Genomic DNA, 18,684 nt, shown 5'->3' with positions numbered 1-18,684 from the left:
TTATTTATTTATTTATTTATTTTATTTATTTATTTATTTATTTTTTTTTTTAGCTGTTTATCCATAGTCAGTAATTTACTTGACTCTCATATAATAATGTACTGGATAATCATAGACTATTTCTTTTTTTGGGGGGGGTCACCGTAGCTGTTTTAGCTTTGTTCTACTAGCAGTTCAGCCCACCTTTGCTCGGGCCCTAGGTACTGTTCATAACTTTATGTGCATATATATATATATATATATATATATATATATATATATATATAAAGGTTTGACTCCTGTCTAGGTAACCTAGATCTAAAATTTCAAGTGTTTAGACCCAAAATTTGCTGAATAGTTTGCTAGAGATTGCAAAGGTCAACTCTTTTGAACTTTGACCCTTTGGCAGCCAAATTTTTGGCCAAAGAACAATTAAAAAGCTTGCCCTATGTCTGAATATACTTTATGTAAAATTTCAAATGTTTAGACTCAAAATTGTCTGAAAGGTCAAATTTTTGTTTTTAACTTTGAGCCCAATTTTGATCCCTTAACATTTATTGTTTTGGGCTCAAATTAAAGTTTGATCCATGTCCAAGTTACCTACAGCTGAAATTTCAAGTGTTTAGACCCCAAATTGACAGTTTAGTAGAGTTTTCAATGGTCAAATCATTGACAGCCAAATTTCTGTCTGAAAACTGATTAAAAAGATATTTTCCCAAATCTCAATAGCCCTTATATCAAATCTCAAGTCTTTAGACTGAAAATTGACTGTACTTTGGTAAGGAAATGTACAGACACACAATTTCACTTTTATAGATATACTAGACTACCTGTGACCCGTTGGGTCAGTATGTTATATTAGCCATGGAATTCATGTATGAGCGTGACACTGATGTAAAGAAAATATTTTTTTTTTTACATAACAGAAACATTTCTATGAAAGTATATTAAAATGAAAAATCACGTACGGATCAAACATGAAAAAAAAATCCTCCCTATTCATGTAAAATTACCTATTTTTCCGAATAATCACTCAAAAATCGAAAATTAAACATGAATTTCCTATGAATCGAACGCCGCCGAAAGTCATTTGGCAGTAGAAACGCACTTGAACCTACCGATGAGAAATATAAGAATGAAAAACCCATATTGGCATCCTTAAACCAAGTTATAGAAACTTAAAATCTAAAAAAAAATAATAAAACCTGAAGCAAAAAAAATAAAACGTAAATAAATAAAATAAAACTAATATTGGAACAGATTAGTAAATGTGTCAACAAATTCACCGTTCTCACAACTATTTTGTATCTAGAAATGTAAACAAAAAATAAAAAAAAATGGAAGGAAAAGGGACAGATAGAGAGTAGTAGTAGTCTTGGCTTTACTACAATTGTTCTTGTGTTTGTCAACGGGTTAAAGTTGTTTAGTTGTAAGAAAATAGCGACAGTATAGTTATAATAAAGAATAGTTGCAAAACACCCCAACTCTTCCCATGTTAAATAATAATTTTGAAATAATAACGTTAATATTTCAGTGCGCAGATCAAAATCTGCAAAAGAAGTGATTTGTGTTTATTTGTTTATGTTATGGGTTAATGTTTATGCGCGCATGCACAACTGGATGCCGTAAACCAGAAAGTGGGTTACATCACTCGTTACAAGGTCATATGAGTTTCATAATTATATAGATTTCCATCAGGCAATGCCAGTACATGGGTCTTGCTAGTGAATAATTCTCCAAAGTAACCCTATATGGCCAAGGTAGAACGATAATCTTGTTGCCCTAAGAAAACAACACTACAGCTTTATTTTAAAACTTTTATTGAAAAAATCAATTCGGGTAACTCTATTATGTAGTAGAGCTTCAGCCTCTATGGGTCAGGAACTGGGAGCATGCCATTTCGACAAGCGCTGACGAGAACTTGGCAAATGGCAGCAATCAGGCTGGCTTTGATGTTGTGATAGGTCATGTTGGTGATGTTCTTGACTTATGACCAAAGTAGTCCAGCAGGTTCAGATCGGGAGGAGGGGAGGACCAGTGAGAGAAGAGTACAAAATCGTAGCACTCCCTCTGAACCCAAGTCTGGGTATCTTTGGATTTGTAGACCGGCGCCGAGTCCTACTGCCACACCAAAGGTTTGCTAACGGCCACCTAATTGTACCAAGGGATCACCGCACTCTTCAGTACATTGCGGTCACTTAGGTGTTGACTTTCAAATTGATTTCGAAAATGTGAAGTGGCATGATGTGGCTCTTACTTGAAACCGCATCAAAGACCAAAATCGTGGCTCATCCTATGCGTTGAGCTGTGCCCTCAAGCGTTGAACCATCCGGATTTTCATTTTGAGGGTGCTGACAATGGTCCTGTCGACATAACTTGGATGGGTAGACAGCATGAGTTGTACAGCGGCGCATCTCCGATCTCGCTCGTTGAACATTGTGTCATTTTCAGACATGATAGAAGGCTCCTATCGCTCTTGGGATTTGTACACAACTGGCCAACTAGTAGATGGTCTGCAACAAGAAATGAAAACTGGTTTCATTAAATGGAATCATGTCGTCTTTTCTAGGGTAACAATTTTATCGTTCCACCCTCTCTGTGTGTGGTTGTGTGTGTGTGTGTATATGATGATTCTCCAGATTAACGCTATATGGACACTGGTCTTGAAAAGAAAATGGCACAAAAACTTCATTGTACTCACTTGTTAGATTAAAAAAAAAAAAAGACAATTTGTTCAGTATTTTTGATTCTAAGAATATCAAATGTTATTCGTGGGAGCTGTCGGCTGCCATTTTCAGCGTTATTAATGTAGAAGAATGTAGTTAAATTTTTTTACCTTAATAATGTCAAAAATCGCACTTTCTAGCTTTCAATATAATTTTATCTTTTAAAAACCATAATAACTGAATTTGTAAATTTTGGTGTCTTTTTTCTAAACCAAACAGATCTAGAAATGCTACGATACACCAAACGTCTACTGCTCATAAACGTGACTAACAATTGATATGGTACCGGGAAAAAAAGTCACTTTAAGCTCCAAGAAAGAGGAAAATCAAAGATCCAAATAAATAACTTTTTGGAACTTATCAAATGACTATTTGATAATAAATTGTCTGTATGTGTGCAAAACTTTGGTACTGACACAGCTAGTCAAGAACTCTGGTAACTGTCTGGTTGGCATTTCCTCTCTGCTTTCATCCAAGAAAGGATATTTTTAATTTAAAGATTGCTTCCATTATTGTGCTCTTTCGGACATGTTGTAAACTGGAATAAATGTTCGCTTTTCTGTCTTCAAAATAAATGTACTTCAATATATTTACTTAACGTTGAGTCATTAGGCTAGTAGTTTCAAATTCCTTAACCTTTTAATGTGTTCCAGCAGCTACTGATTTTTTTCTAGTTCAGAAAAATCTGTTGTACAAAAAAAACATCTAACCTGGCAGATTGACTCTTAATGTTTGGAAAGTTTACATATCAAAGAGATTTAATGTTAGCCTATAAAACTTGCTTCTGACAATTGCTAGTTAGGTGTGAAATTTTTAAACCTGCATGCAGATTGAAATACGACAAGAAATAAACAAGATCCAATTATAAGTCACTGGTTGACACCTATTTAACTTTTTTTTACTACAGCACTAACCCTAGGTGGATTTAACTGGCTTCCGCCAAAGGAGGAAGTTTCATGGAAATATAAAATTCACAAGCAATCCTCGGTCGCATGTATATTCCCGGTAGTGGAAATGACGACGTTAGGTTTTTGCAACTCTTGCAGGAGGTATTAACATTCTCCTACATACACTGCCTGGTATTCCCAAATTGGTCACCGATCAAGTAATGACCAGACTCAACATTGCTTAACTTCAATCATCTAACGAGAACCGGTATGTCCACATGATTATGCTGTACTTAATGTCATAGTGGTAGTAATATTTTTACTTCCATGTGACGTGCTCGATATTTGAAGTATGTGGCATTATCATAATAAGACGTCTGATTATTTCTGTCATTTGTTTTACATCAAACGCCGGCAAACGTTTCTTAGTTTTTATGAAAAGTTAACTGCTTCTGATGTTGTATACTGAATTTTGAAACCATGGTGGATTGTTTACTAAAATGAGTGACATGGGAGTTATCCATTTTATGGTGACTCTTTATTAGAAGATAAAGTTAGCGCTGATACTGAATTTTAAATAAAATCCCATCTTACACATTATATTCATTTCTTGTAAAAATTGTATTTCGGTAATAAATTATAAATACTTAATAAGGGAATTACTTTCCAATTATCCCCCCCCCCCCCTCATACACACGCACACACACGTATATGGACTCTCTCGTCAAATCCCAATGCATGAAGTTTGGGCAACTAAGTTGTCCGAAATCCACACATGATTTTTTTTTATAGTGGTGAAGGCTTTATGTGGAGAATTTTTGCCACTTTTTGGAACCATTGCTAAATTCAATTGGTGTAAATGATTATCACCAGACAGAGCAGACATTAGAAATTTCCAGGTTATTATCTGACGGCATATTAAAACCATTGCGAGAGATGCACCCTCGGTCATTGTTAAGACGTGTGTATAGGAGAAGGAGATGTATATTAGTTTGACGATAGGAAATTTAGTCTTAAACAAAATTGATGGATTAAATACTTTTTTTGTTGTTCATAAGAAAGTTTTGTTTGCCTTTAGTATGATGACCATTCTAATTATTAAAAAAATATATCGAAGGTGGTCTTAACTTGCCATGTTAAGATTAACTTCTTAGATGCCCCAAATGCAGAAAGCCTTTCTACTTTAATAGCTGATCTTTAGCAGATGGTTTGCCATGTTTGGTATCCATTAGGGTAATGATGGGATGATCACTAAAGTGTCCATCATATCATTAATCAGTAATAAGACTGACTGTTGTCCTTTCATGACTGGAACTTGGTGGACAAGTCAGACATAGATTGAAATTTATTTGTACTTAATATGGTTGAATTGCAGAAAGGATTGTTAAATTTATTAACGATTCTGAGTTGCATGTTTTGTGATGTTGAAAAAAAAAATTGATGCATAGAAGTAGATGGTCAAAATTTTAATTAAATGATTTCGTTTGGAATACGTGCACCATTCATCGTGTGAGCCAGTGCGTTGACCATGCCGAAAGGATCTTATTTGGTCTTGGAATCTGTGGTCTGAAATGTTACCAAAGACAAGATGTTAAAAATTAGTAGAAAAACCTGTTCTGGGGCAGCCGGAAAGAATGAAGACGGAAAAAATAATGACCACTGTTCTCTTTATGTGGCTATGAGTTTCTCGCGTGATATGCAAATGAAATGCTCTGGTTAGGAATAAAAAAAGCCTGAATTTTGAGACTGGGAAGTTTAGATTTGGATGTTGACGAAGCAAGTTTTGTGAGCAGTGAGCTGCATTTTGAAATTGAAAGTTTAGACAGCAGAGTGTCGAACGTTGATGTTGAATTTTTGATAGAGTAACGAGTGGTGGAGTTGAATTTATTGACATCAGAACCAAGAGTTGGCGACAAGTAACACGTGAGTGTTTTAATTTAAAATTTTAAAATATTTTGTAAATCTTATCCGTTTTTAAACTCTTTTTAATCAGGATTCTAGTTTATCATGATTACATTTTATTCTTTGTGATTTGGAATTGTGTAATAACCTTATTTGATTGAGCGAACAATTATGCTGTTGATATTTGACCAAAATTTGAAATTCTATCAATTTGGAATTCTCTTATTTTCTTTTCTGTTTTGTTGCAGACGGTGGGCAAAAGCTCCAAGATGCTGCAGCACATCAACTACAGAGTGCGCTGTACTCTGCAGGATGGACGGATATTTATCGGAACCTTCAAAGCTTTTGACAAACATATGAACTTGATTCTTGGAGATTGTGATGAATTTCGGAAAATCAAACCGAAAAGTAGCAAACAGGGTGAACGGGAAGAAAAAAGGGTTTTAGGTTTAGTTTTATTACGAGGAGAACATTTGGTTTCAATGACCGTCGAAGGTCCACCTCCAGCTGAGGTAAGTTATTTGCTCTTATTTATATATTTGCATGCGTTTTGGCGTGATTAACATTCTGGTGATACTGTGAAATTGCATGTTCTGGTGATACTGTGAAAAGTCATGTACATTTTATCGCAATGGTTTTTATTGTATTTGTTCAAGATCTCTCTTGAGTCTGTTCCGATTTTGAAAATTTGTCATACTTACATGATCTTTTGTTTTTTAAATAATTTTTATTATACCTAGAGACATAATTTTTATTATAGCTAGAGACATAATTTTTATTATAGCTAGAGACATAATTTTTATTATAGCTAGAGACATAATTTTTATTATAGCTAGAGACATAATTTTTATTATAGCTAGAGACATAATTTTTATTATAGCTAGAGACATAATTTTTATTATAGCTAGAGACATAATTTTTATTATAGCTAGAGACACTAGCGTTTCATAATTATATAATCATCAGTATAGCAAGTGATAATTATTGTTGGTTGGGAGATTCAGACTCATCCTTGACTTGGTAGGTTAGATCAAGGCCACCTGCAATTAACACAAGAATGGATAGAAATTAAGTGCTTATAAATGCTAATTCAGTAGAAATATATAGTAAACAGTTTGAGAGTATTCGACGACTGGATTTCCGAATGTTGCATTTGTGTGAAGTTGATGTTTTTTCTTGATTACCTAAACTTTTAATTCCATATATCATTCAAACAGGCAAATGGTGTCTTTTTAAAGATATAGGATACTGACAGGTGTGCAAGGTTTTCTTGCTTGGTAGAGGGAACCCACCTTCTTTGCAGCAGCTTTGGCAGCATCTTTTATGTACTTATTGTTGCCTGAAAATGTCAGACTGAGAAATTCAGACGTTGCACTATCAGAGCCATGACAATCAATGTTTTGATTTCTTGAAGTAAAAGAGCCTTGTCTTGGTAGTATTACACGTGACCATTTTTGGCATGGAGATCATTTATCAAAGGATTCAGCTATTGCCTTGCATCTGTGGGCATTTGATTTGTCTTGTTGCTAAGAATAGAGTATGGCACATTAGCACATCTCTGTTGTGATTTCATCATGTGAATTGTTTATGTATCTCAAGAATGATATAGGTTCAAGTATCGACCTTTGGGCACACCTGCATTGATGTGATGTTATTTTGATATACGGTCATTAAGACTGAATTTCTTTAGCTAAGAAAGATCCGAATATGTTGAATTTTTATTCAGTTATTAATACTCTACAAAAGGATTTTCCTGAGCAGATCTTCATGCTGCGCTCTTTTAAATATATCTTGGAGATATCTAGTGTTAACACTTTAACTTCACCTGCTATATTCAGTATGTGTGTGTATGTGTATATATATATATGAAATTGTTGGTAGGTATTGTTCTTTGCTATAAGACACACAAGCTAAATAAAATGGTAAAAATAGTGAAGATGTTTGTTATTCCTTCATATGGATGAATACTCTTTCCTTAACTGATTTTTCAGTGCTGGCTAATGTCTGTTAACCGACCTTTTATACTTAGTCAGGTCATCTTCTAAACATGGTTATACCTCCTGAAAATATCTTCTGCACAGTGACAGACCCTGCACCTGTCTCCTGAAAAATTAAAGTGTACAAAATTTTGAATAATTTGACACACTTAAATGAACTTTTGTTGTTTGTTTTAATAGTTGTTTAGTTTGAGTTTTTTTTTTTTTATAAAAGATGTTGGTGCTTATTTAGAATTACACTTTAAAAAAAAAACAAATCTTTGTATTAGGTTGCTGCAAAATAATGTCATTTATATATATATATATATATATATATATATATATAAATAATTGAATGTAAAAAACATTTTTGCACCAATCTAATATGTATTCATCATGGAAGTAAAATGTCCTCAAAATTATGTAAATTTGAGTATTTTTTACTTTTAAAAAATTTTTTTTAACTAAAATCAAAATTTATGATTTTTAGTGAATTTTTATTTTTTTATTTTTAATACTAAACTGTATCTGTTATAAAGCTGATTTTGATGGTTTGAATTGAATTGTTTCCCCCTTATTTATACGTCATGGCTAATCAAAACACTCTCGGCATAGTCATAAAATTTAATTTTCTTAACTTGATCAATTCACATAGTTTTTGGAATATATCTTATTTTTTTTTTTTTTCAATTAAGTGTCATTCTAAATAAGCACCAACGTTTCTTAAGTGAATGGATGCACATGGTTTTGTGGGGGAGTGATAGTTACAGGCAGGTTCGAGTCCTTTTTGATCTATTGTATATGATTTTCAGTAATACCTTTTGGGGAAAATATGAATCAACATAGCCCCCCCCCCCCTTCAGCGACTGATTAAATACTAGGCTAGACTGTCTCACTTTTGTTGTGCAATCTGTTTACTCTATTTTCTAGGATTTGTACGCTAGGTTAAGTTTAAAGAGGAGACTTTATTTAGCCAAGCATCATATCGCAACACAGAAAAATTTGTCCATAAAGCAATAGTCCAGAACCATTCCAGAGACCAGCTGAAAATGTTATTATGCATAAAAGCTGACATCGAACCTACATTTAGTCTAGAGGTCTACGGTGTTTGACGTTGGTCCCAGGATTGCTGCCCATAACTATCTTGACTGCTGCGGACAGTCGTGTATGGTCTGTGTTCATCTGGAACGCTGTATGTTCTATAGGAGGAGTTGGCTCAACACGTCTTAGGTTAATGCTGCTCGAGTCATGTACTGCATATCACTAATAATCTGGGAAGGTTATGAATTCATATATCGGCCCTTCAGCTATGAAGTAGGGTAGATTTTTGCAACTTGTTTTGGAAAAGGAAAACTCCACAAGTCTTTCTTTGCTTATTCTGGCATTGTTTACAGCTGGCTTGTATTTCTTGCCATTGAGATTGAACTACTCGTACTTCACTATACTTTTCATACAGCTACCTTTACAAAGGGTATCTGTTGTCTCTTACGATTGAAAGCCCCCCACCCATTTTTTTTATTTTTTTAATTTATTTATTTTTTTTTTTAAAGTTGTTTTAAATTTGTATTTTTTGCTCATTGTTTATTACCAATTTCTTGTTCTGTTTAGGAGGGAATTGCCAGAGTTCCATTGGCTGGTGCAGCTCCTGGTCATGGAATGGGTAGAGCCGCTGGCCGTGGAGTTCCTGCAGCTCCTGGAAGTTCGGGGGCAGCTCCTGGATTGCAAGGGCCTGTACGAGGTGTAGGAGGTCCTTCTCAACAGATGATGACTCCCCAGGGACGGGGAGCTTCCGTATCTGCACCACCACAACCGCGACCTGGTCAGATGGGAGGACCACCAAGAATGCAAGGTTAGTTTTGAATTTTTAATATTTTTTTTCTTTGAACAAATTCTCTTGAGTGTTTTGCTTTTTTAAATTTGCTTATTTGCTTGTCATAATTGTGCATAGGTTCCATACCTCAATCTCCTCTCATCCTTGATTTTAGCTGCTGTTGCTTGTTTAGTGGCGATGTAACTCTTGAACAGGCTAGAGACTGAAGCTGAAAGAATTTAAAATTCTTTAAAATATGAATTTTAGTGTTAATAATTGTTTATTGGATCTCGCAGCAAAATCTTGTAGGGGGAGGGGAGAAAAGTAATCAGAAGTTGCAATAAATGTTCAGCATTTCTTTTTCTTTGACATCTTTCCCTATCCGTTGTTTCCTTTAACCTCCTTGTGAATGAGAAGCCAAAAATGTCGGACCAATGGAAGTGAAGGAAGAGGGATTTAGACAAGCAATAAAAACCAAGAGCTTTAAATATTTGAATTTAGTGATTGATGTGAGTTGGGAAGATGTTTTTATACAGACCATATAAACCAATGTCATCTGCATTTGGTTTCCTGGCAAATGCAAGTGACAGCTGTGATGTTAAATGTAATTTCCATCAAAGAAAAAGTTAAATTAATTGTTAGTGATTTAGTTATGTTCAATTATTAAGTGGAAATCTGATGGTTTTTCAAAACTGTTAATTGGACAGTTCTTGGCAAAATCGTTGCATTTCTATTGTCAAAAATGAATGACTCTTTAGTAAAAACAGATGAAATGAGGAACTAAAAAGACTTTTGTAAATTAATTGTAGAAATGTGTAAAAGTATAAAAGATTATGTTTGCAAATATTTTTGCAAAGTTTTATGAAATATTAGTATATTTAATAACCGTGCCAAGTTGCAGTGATATTTTAGTTTCTAATGTAATGGAAAGTTAGGTATTTCTATGTGAAGTTAAGTGATTTTTGTTTCATTTATTTGGTTTGCTTGCAATAAGTTTCACTTTTTCTCCATCGCAACATTATCATCCATATAAGAAGTTGGAGTATTTTTACTCTCATGCTCAGACTTACTACCACTGATGCCCATGTTTATCCAGAAGTTTTATGGGATGCTTTTTTTCCTCTTCCATATTGCCACCCTGACTTGAGTTTGATATTAGATAAACAAAAAAAATGTTTTGTGTTAATTTGGATTCATCATAGCTGGTGACTGCATATGAATTTATACTCCCTTGACACTTCCTCCTTTGGAAGAAGCAGGTTCAGCCTGCCTAAGGTGAATGTCTGACAGCAACAACTAAGGTAAAGAAATGATCACACCCTTTAGGAGAGGGATAGGCACTCTCATCCATGAGAGAGGGCTAATAGGACCGACCAAGATAATTTTGTGTAAAATTGATATTTCTTGTCTGCTTATAGACCATAAATTGATTTTACTGGTTTTGTTATGCGCACGTTTCTGTGCCTTTTTTTTTTTTTTTTTTTTTTGTATTCCCCACTCAACTTAGGTTAGCGATAAAGTTAATGAAAAGTATATTTTTTATTCATATGAAATATTACCTTCCTCCCAGTGTCTGAGTATATGCACAATTGAACATAAAATAAAAACAAATGACTCGTATATGTTGCTGTGAAGATGCTTATGTAGAACAATTACTACAATTATACTTAAGTAAAAAAAAAAAAAAAAGTGGAAAATTTGTAAGATTCAAAAGTGAAAACATGAGTTTCTTGGATTCTTCAATTTTCTCCTGCAACATTAGTCTGTGAATCCCGTTCAAAATAAGTTGCCTCCCTTTCTGCTCTTTGATTTTACTTTTCAATCTTGCTATTGAAATAGATTGTTAAATAATTTTAATGATTAATAAGACTGAGGGACGTCATTTATTGATGAGGAAGCACAATAAGTATAATCTTATAATTTATGACTGTGTTATAGAGAAAGTTTTAATTTGTATTCTTTCTCCGTATGTCATTTTTTTTTTTTTTTTTCAAATTTTTTTTTTTTTTTATACAAAAAAAAGTGCTTTTTAGCCTGAACAATTCTGTATATTTCACACATTAATTTTACTTTCGATCTAAAACAAAAAATAATTTTTTTTTTCTTCTGACTGAATTCTATTTTCAGGTGGCTTTGTTTATGCTGGTAAGAACTGCTCTCCCCAGGTTTCGTTTAAACCTTTTTATTTTGTTTTCATTTTATTTCATAGGGTAATTATCATTATAGAGATAAACAGTTTCAGACATTTCTTAGAACCAAGAATCCAACTCCATTCGTAAAAACCAGACTGGAATGCAACTTTATGCATTGGCTGAACTACCCTGCTCGGTTTCTTAAAAGGTTATTGCACTTCAAAGCCAGATTATAAATGCTTCGACTTAATAGTAGCTTTTAAAAATCTGCGAAAGAAATTGTGCGTGATATATTTAGTCCCACCCTTCCTCTATATGCTTGCAAAGATACAATGATCACCCACAACAAAAAAAAAGTTTACCCCCCCCTTTCCCCACCCTATCGTTTTCCCACTTGGTAATTTCTTCTGCATACTATTGCTAGGTTAGCGGATATAAAGCTTGATATTTAAATAAAAATGTTGTGATATGCTTGTTATCTTACTATGCAAAGGATGGCTTTAGGGGTTCATACCTCCCTCTAGGCTTCTTTAAAAATTCTCAATTCGATACCAAGTTGCTCTGCCTGTATTGTTATATTAAACTCATTTGGTTCTAATATATTTTTGAAACTTTCTCTTCTGTGATCATCCTGTGTTTTTTTTTATTTTTTGTACATGCTAACATTCAAAAATAATTTTTACATTGTTTTAAATAATGATTTAATATTTTAATTTTTTTTTGATATACTAGACCACCTATGACCTGTTGGGTCAGTATTTGCAATATTTGTTATGTTTATAAAATTTTAATGCTTGCTTGTTATCTTGTTTGTATCCGAGCACAGTAGATGACATCCATTACAATAGCAAGATGTGGGGTGAGGTGGGGAACCTTGACAGAATTGAGGGTCGATTGATGAGAAATGGGAGGAGGGATACAGAAAGCTAAGATTGGATAAAATGATTATCAAGCAAAAATATATTTGAAAACTGATAACGTCCTAAAGGATAAACTGTAACTTTTGGCTCTGACCTGTTGATAGTAGAGAAGGAAGAGCGTAACATGACATTATATTAAATATATTGGTGCAACAAGTCCAGAATTCAAACTAATTAAAAAAAAAAAAAAAAATCTTTGTATCCGTCATGGAGAAAAAATGTCATATTCCAAGAATCGTGTCAATTAATCAAATTAACTCAATTTAAACTACTGAGACGATTTTAATATCGGTCTTGTAATGGCTACAACACACTATTAATTGTTAAAAATTGTATAAATGATTTTCTAAGCAAACTACTTGATCAATTTACTTGATTTTTTTTTTTTTTTTTTTTTTTTTAATATAACATTTTTGTTCTGTAACAAGTACATAAATCAAAAATTTTTCTGTACTTAAAAATTTTTTTTTTTTAATTAGGTTTAATTCTTGATAAGAACCAATATACAATTTTTAATCTTTGCCATTGATAGTTAAACCTTCACCAATTACTGCTGCTGTTGATTTTAAACATGTTCACTTTCATAGTTTTTGCCAACTACTAATCATTTAAGAAATCCGTTTTCAAGTAAATATTCATATTTTTGTCTTTATAACAATCGAGTGTGCCTGGCAATAAGCAAGATAACAATATCAACATAGTTTTATAAGAAAATATTTTTCAAAACTGCTCAATAGAAGATAGTTTTATAAATACAAGATGTCTAAAAAAATGTACTTGTACTTTGGATGTGGGTAGATCGAAATTAGTTTTGAATACAAGACAAACGTAATGAAGAATCATTTGCAAATGTTCAAATTGATGACCATTATTGCTGAAGCAATGCTGATAACCTGCACTAAGAAGCAACATATTAGCAACAGTTAAAGTGCGAGTACATTTTTAAGATGCACTGTATACATTATGTAAACATTTTTAAGACAACCTACATAAATATATTTATGTTTCGTTACTCTATCAGCAATACAAATAACTTGTGAAGATAATTTGTCAAAAAAAAAAAAAGACTCCAGACATTCAAATACCACAATTACTTAATGGTGGGAGAGGGCAAGGTTTTTTAGTGGAACCCAAGTTAAAAGAAAAAAAAAAGTGGTATGTTTTTGACACCTCACTCCTTTCCACAATGATGAATTTAAGCTGAGTGACTGTCCACAATTTGGAAAGCGGCCGTTAATGATTGTGAAATTTGATTGTCTGAAGACCCCCCCCCCTCTTTTTAAAAATTTTTTAAATTATTTTTATTTTTATTTTTTTTTTTAAAACAAATTCTCTTCATTTATAAACTTTTAGTTCCGATGAGGTACATTGACTACTGAAACATAAATGCATTTATGTAGGTTGTCTTAAATGTTATATAAACTATATTCTTTAAATATTAACTTTTTTTTTCTTTATACGCACGCACCAATTTAAGACATTTTCTCATTTGTTAAAATAGCTGTTATTGGTCATCATTTTTCATCATGATTACAATAACTTCCACTACTCTGACAAAAAACCTTTGAAAATAAATTCCTGCAAGTTTATGTGATAATGTCTATAAAACCTTTTTCTGAAACAACTTTTCTTCAGTTCATAACTACGTTTCCGTATTATACCTAGTTCAGATATACAACCAAAAAGTGTGTTGGGCGAGATTTGTTCACATTGGGGTTGACATTATAAACAAATATGGAAATATAATCCATTTCCACATGAATTTTTGCATTGGTGGATTCAAAATTTAAAATGGTTTAATAAATTCTAGTGACCCTCACCTCCCTCCCCCTCAGTTCACTGGAAATCAATTTCTATCTTGCTTCTCCTTTACTTTTTTTTTTTTCTTGTTCTCCGTTTATGCTTTTGGTTGTGTTATCGGAAGAAACATCTAATTTTTTCGATACCCAGTCACTGATATGGAGAAAATCCACTTTTAGATTCCTTCTGAGAGAACGCCCCAATACAAAATTAAATTTGGTAGAAGAAAAAATCATGTGATTCTTTCCTTTTCTTTTTCTTACAAAAATAACTGCTTTCATTTTGGATGTCCGTTCTCCAAACATTCCAACTCAAAACAAGGGATGACGATTGTAAGATAGCCACATGATTTGAAGAATACAATTTTTAGATCAACATAAACAACAAGGTATTACAAAAAGGCTGTTTGGGAAGCCATCGGGGAGCTCATCAGAGATGCCCCATGGCAAAATATCTTTACTCTTCCAGCGGAACAGTGTGCAAATGAGACCACTGAATGGTTCAAAACTGCTATTGAAGCACATGTTCCCGCACGGAAATTCTTTAGCAAGCCCCACTCTCCCCAATGGTTTACTTCTGCTTGTGCAGCTGCCATATGTCAAAGGCAGCATGCGTTCCGCAGATTCAACCGACATAAGTCCAGCTCAAATAAACAGAAGTTTATAGAAGCTAGAAATAATTGTAAGAAAGTGATAGAGACAGCTAAGACAGATTACTCTGAAACCACCAGAAAGCGCATCGAAGCACAGAAATTAGGAACCCGGGATTTTTGGAAAATCTACAACAGCATGGTTAATAATGGACAGTCAACTATTCCCCCACTAACAAACAATCATGAGGTTGCTTGCACGGCAACTGACAAGGCTAATCTGCTTGCCAGTCGGTTTGCCTCAAACTCCACACTAAACTCGGTACACCACTCACTCCCTGATTTTCCTCTGCGAACAGACGCCACACTAGACGATTTGAAAATCACCCCTTCTCAGGTACATGCTATTATAAAAAAACCTAGACACCTCAAAAGCATGTGAACCAGATCTCATCCCGGCTGTGCTATTAAAAAAAATGCTCTGCCGAGGTTGCTCCAGTTCTGTCCAAACTTTACAATAAATGCCTTAACGAATCTTGTTTTCCCGACTGCTGGAAAACCGCCTCTGTGGTACCAGTCTTCAAGAATTCTGGTGAAAGAACTGACCCACTAAATTATCGCCCCATTAGCCTCCTCCCGCTTTTCGCCAAAATATTTGAGTCCTTAGTTAATCAAGCCCTAGTCCAGCACCTAACAGCTGCTAAACTCCTGACTGACAAACAATATGGATTCAGGCAAGCCCGTTCAACAGCAGATATCTTAACTGTAGTTTCTGAACGTATATACCGTTCATTGGATAAAACGGGGGAGGATAGAGCGGTGGCCTTTGATATACCTAAGGCTTTTGACAGGGTATGGCACGATGGTCTTCTAAGGAAAATTAGATCATATGGAATCACTGGAAGAATTCATAATGTAATTAAATCCTTCTTAAGTAATAGAAAAATCCAAGTTGTCCTCGACGGTCATACATCCAAAAAATGACGTAAATGCGGGAGTACCTCAGGGGTGTATCCTTGGACCTCTATTATTCCTGATATTCATAAATTACCTCCCTGATAAAATTGTTTCGGAGATGGGTATATTTGCCGATGACACCATTCTCTATAACAGATATGAGGGGAAAACAAATGAACACATATCCAAGGAAATGGCAGAAACACTAGAGGATGACCTCCAATCCGTAGTGGAATGGGGACAAAAATGGTTGGTCACATTCAATGCTGCTAAGACTAAGCTTGTTTCCTTCAATAACTACAAGAAACCTTCTCTACCACCAATAGCATTGCCTGAAAGTACTTCTTTTAAACTCCTCGGCCTAACGTTTACAGGGAATATGAACTGAAATAAATACATTGAGAGCATTGCCAAGGCTGCTGCAAGGAAGGTTGGCTCCCTCTACTGTGCTAGAAAACTACTTACGCCTGACAGTATCCTATACCTCTATAAGGCAACCATTCGCCCATGTATGGAGTACTGTTGTCACATCTGGACTGGTGCATCTGCTGCTTGTCTCTCGCTCCTGGACAGGGTTCAAAAGAGAGTCGCCAACCTGATAGGTCCTGAACTGTCATCTAGGCTACAGCCTCTGTCCCATCGACGAGATGTTGCATCCCCCTACCTGTTCTACAAATACTTTAATGGTGAATGCTCTGACGAACTGCAAACACTTGTACCTCCCCGACGTAACTACCCCCGACAAACCCGACAAGCTACTAAGTCTCATCCCTTTACAGTAGAGATCCCTAGGTGCAAGAAAGCCTTTTACTCCAATAATTTCTTCCCCAGAACTGCGGGTCTTTGGAACTCCCTTCCGGGATTCTGCTTTCCCAACTGCAATGATATGCAGAAGTTCAAGTGTAATGTTAACAAACATCTTTCTACTCTTCTCCCTTCATAATGACCCTGCTAATTAAGTCCCTAATAGTAGCTCCCTGCTTCAAAGTGCCACTGTGCCTTGTTTGGGGTGAAAATTGAATTAAAAAAAAAAAAAAAAAAGATTAACAATTTGATGAATTAAAACTCTTCTGCAGTTGAGGTAGGGGGATTGTCTCTCTCTCTCTCTCTCTCTCTCTGACAAACATTTTAGGGAGAATCCAATGGGGTCATTCATTTTGTATTGTGACTTTTACAATATTGCGGGAGTCTGCATTCGTGCCAGACATTGATAAATACTAGTGTTGGGACGAGTAATCTGAACGAGAATTGGAAAAACCGGTACTTTTGGGGGTTATCGAAATCGGGAAAATTTCTGCTTATTTTCTGATGCCAAAAATGATTCCCTTTATTTTTTATTTGATTTTGTTTAAAACAAAACTTTCCACTGTTGATAGCAATAATGAAATAACTATTTGTTGTTTTTACATTTGAGAAAATATATACACATTTATTGTGTATTTTTATGGTAAGCGGGATAAAATAACTTAATAGTTAAATATTTATAAAGAAAAGGAATTGTATCGAATCCAGAAAATAGATTGGAATCGTATCATCACAATTAATATGAAAAACTATTTCTTACTTTATATATTAGATGAAAAGAAAAAAATATGTCCATGGCGAATAACATGGCTCAACATGCCCTTATTCCTTCTCCGGACACATTTTTTAGGTTTCAATATCGTGTCAGTTTGTGCCTTACGGGGGCAGTTAAACACGATTGATTCAAAAGAGGATAACTCTGTGATTAGGAGACGATGGTCCAAGATTGTCATAGGTCAAGGTGAAGCTGATAGTGCAAATGCTAACTCCATTCCCAGTACTGATCAGGATGTGAGATAAAATGTAGCACGAAAATAAGGATCTACCAAGCGCTGGTATGAATGATTCTTCATTAAGGCAGTGGCCAATGAGAGTGGAAGATGTTAGTTGGTTGGCAACTTTCAATCATTATTGCCCCCCCCCCCCCCCCACGGATCTTCCAGGTTTCTTTTGTAAAATTAACTCTGACAAATCATTCTGCGACATTTACACCGTCAACTAGAATTCGTCGAGGAATCAATTGCCCCAACGCACTTTCATGGGTTGGACCTGGTTATGTTGATGGTTAAGGCTAATCTGGGCCTGTATCTACAGAGTTTATTGTTGGAAAAACAAGTACTTTGAGATCAGCCAATCCTTCAAATCGTCAAACTTGGTTAGCCATCATGAGAAATGCAGTGGTAAGACTGGATGGAGTGGGCTGAACCCACTCAGAGTGAATTGTGTTTCAAGTAGTATCAATATTGACTGCAATTTCTACAACCAGAGCTGTTAAACTTGGTGATATAGGATACGGAAAGTAGCAATCTAGTTGTCATTAGTGACCTTGTTGGATGAAACGGCTGAGAAGGAAAAGATAATTAAATCCCAAGGTCTTATGTATGGCATAAAAAAAAAAACAGGAGTCTTATGAAGATCTCTATCATTCCAGTAATTATAGGAGCTACTGGGCTCATGACAATTCCAAAAATTACCTGGTGAATATATCTGACGATGCAAGCAACAGGGATGGTTAGAATTTTAAAATCTCCCTGTTGGAGTTTCTGAAATCGTGGGTGAATATCTATACCCCATTCTTAGCAAAAACAAGATAAAAATAGTTAAACAAAAAAAAAGTTTGTTTTTTAGATGAGGAAAATCCAGTTCCCCCCCCAAACTTTGGATTGGGTCAAAAAATTAAAGATGCCTCGTTCTAGAAAGATCTTTCAGCACTGACCGAGGAATGAACAAATACATTTTGATCCCAGACTTGCCAATGCAATTTTTTCCATAAACGTTATTTATAAAAAAAAGTAGTTTCAAAATTTAAGCTAGTATTTCATCTTGAATAAATTTATTTACATCGTTGCAAATTAAACAAACTTATTTTAATCATTTTAAATTTTAGACACATTCTTCTGAAAATTTATTTTTTTAGGAAAAATATTATTGCTGTTTTATTAGAAAGCTTGCATTTTAAGACATTTGTTTTATATGCGTGCA

At 34.5% G+C, this 18,684-nt stretch overlaps 1 protein-coding gene across 2 annotated transcripts in view; it reads left to right on the top strand.

Moving 5' to 3' along the window:
* Nucleotides 1–18,684, top strand: part of LOC145288471 (small nuclear ribonucleoprotein-associated protein B-like) — a 76,776-nt gene that overhangs the window by 4,604 nt on the left and 53,488 nt on the right. The window contains exons 2-4 of one of the 2 annotated variants that reach the window (XM_080136331.1): nucleotides 5,743–6,006; nucleotides 9,079–9,319; nucleotides 11,408–11,425. In XM_080136331.1, the coding sequence (XP_079992457.1) occupies nucleotides 5,743–6,006; nucleotides 9,079–9,319; nucleotides 11,408–11,425 (523 nt within the window). The remainder of the gene's footprint in view (nucleotides 1–5,742; nucleotides 6,007–9,078; nucleotides 9,320–11,407; nucleotides 11,426–18,684) is intronic. The other variant, XM_080136332.1, reaches the window with a different exon arrangement.

The sequence above is a fragment of the Euprymna scolopes genome, chromosome 2 (assembly GCF_053919585.1).
Source record: "Euprymna scolopes isolate OS-2025 chromosome 2, ASM5391958v1, whole genome shotgun sequence".
Classification (NCBI taxonomy): domain Eukaryota; kingdom Metazoa; phylum Mollusca; class Cephalopoda; order Sepiida; family Sepiolidae; genus Euprymna; species Euprymna scolopes.
The sequence above is the reverse complement of the archived record's forward strand: the minus strand, read 5'-3'. Positions and strand labels throughout refer to the sequence as shown.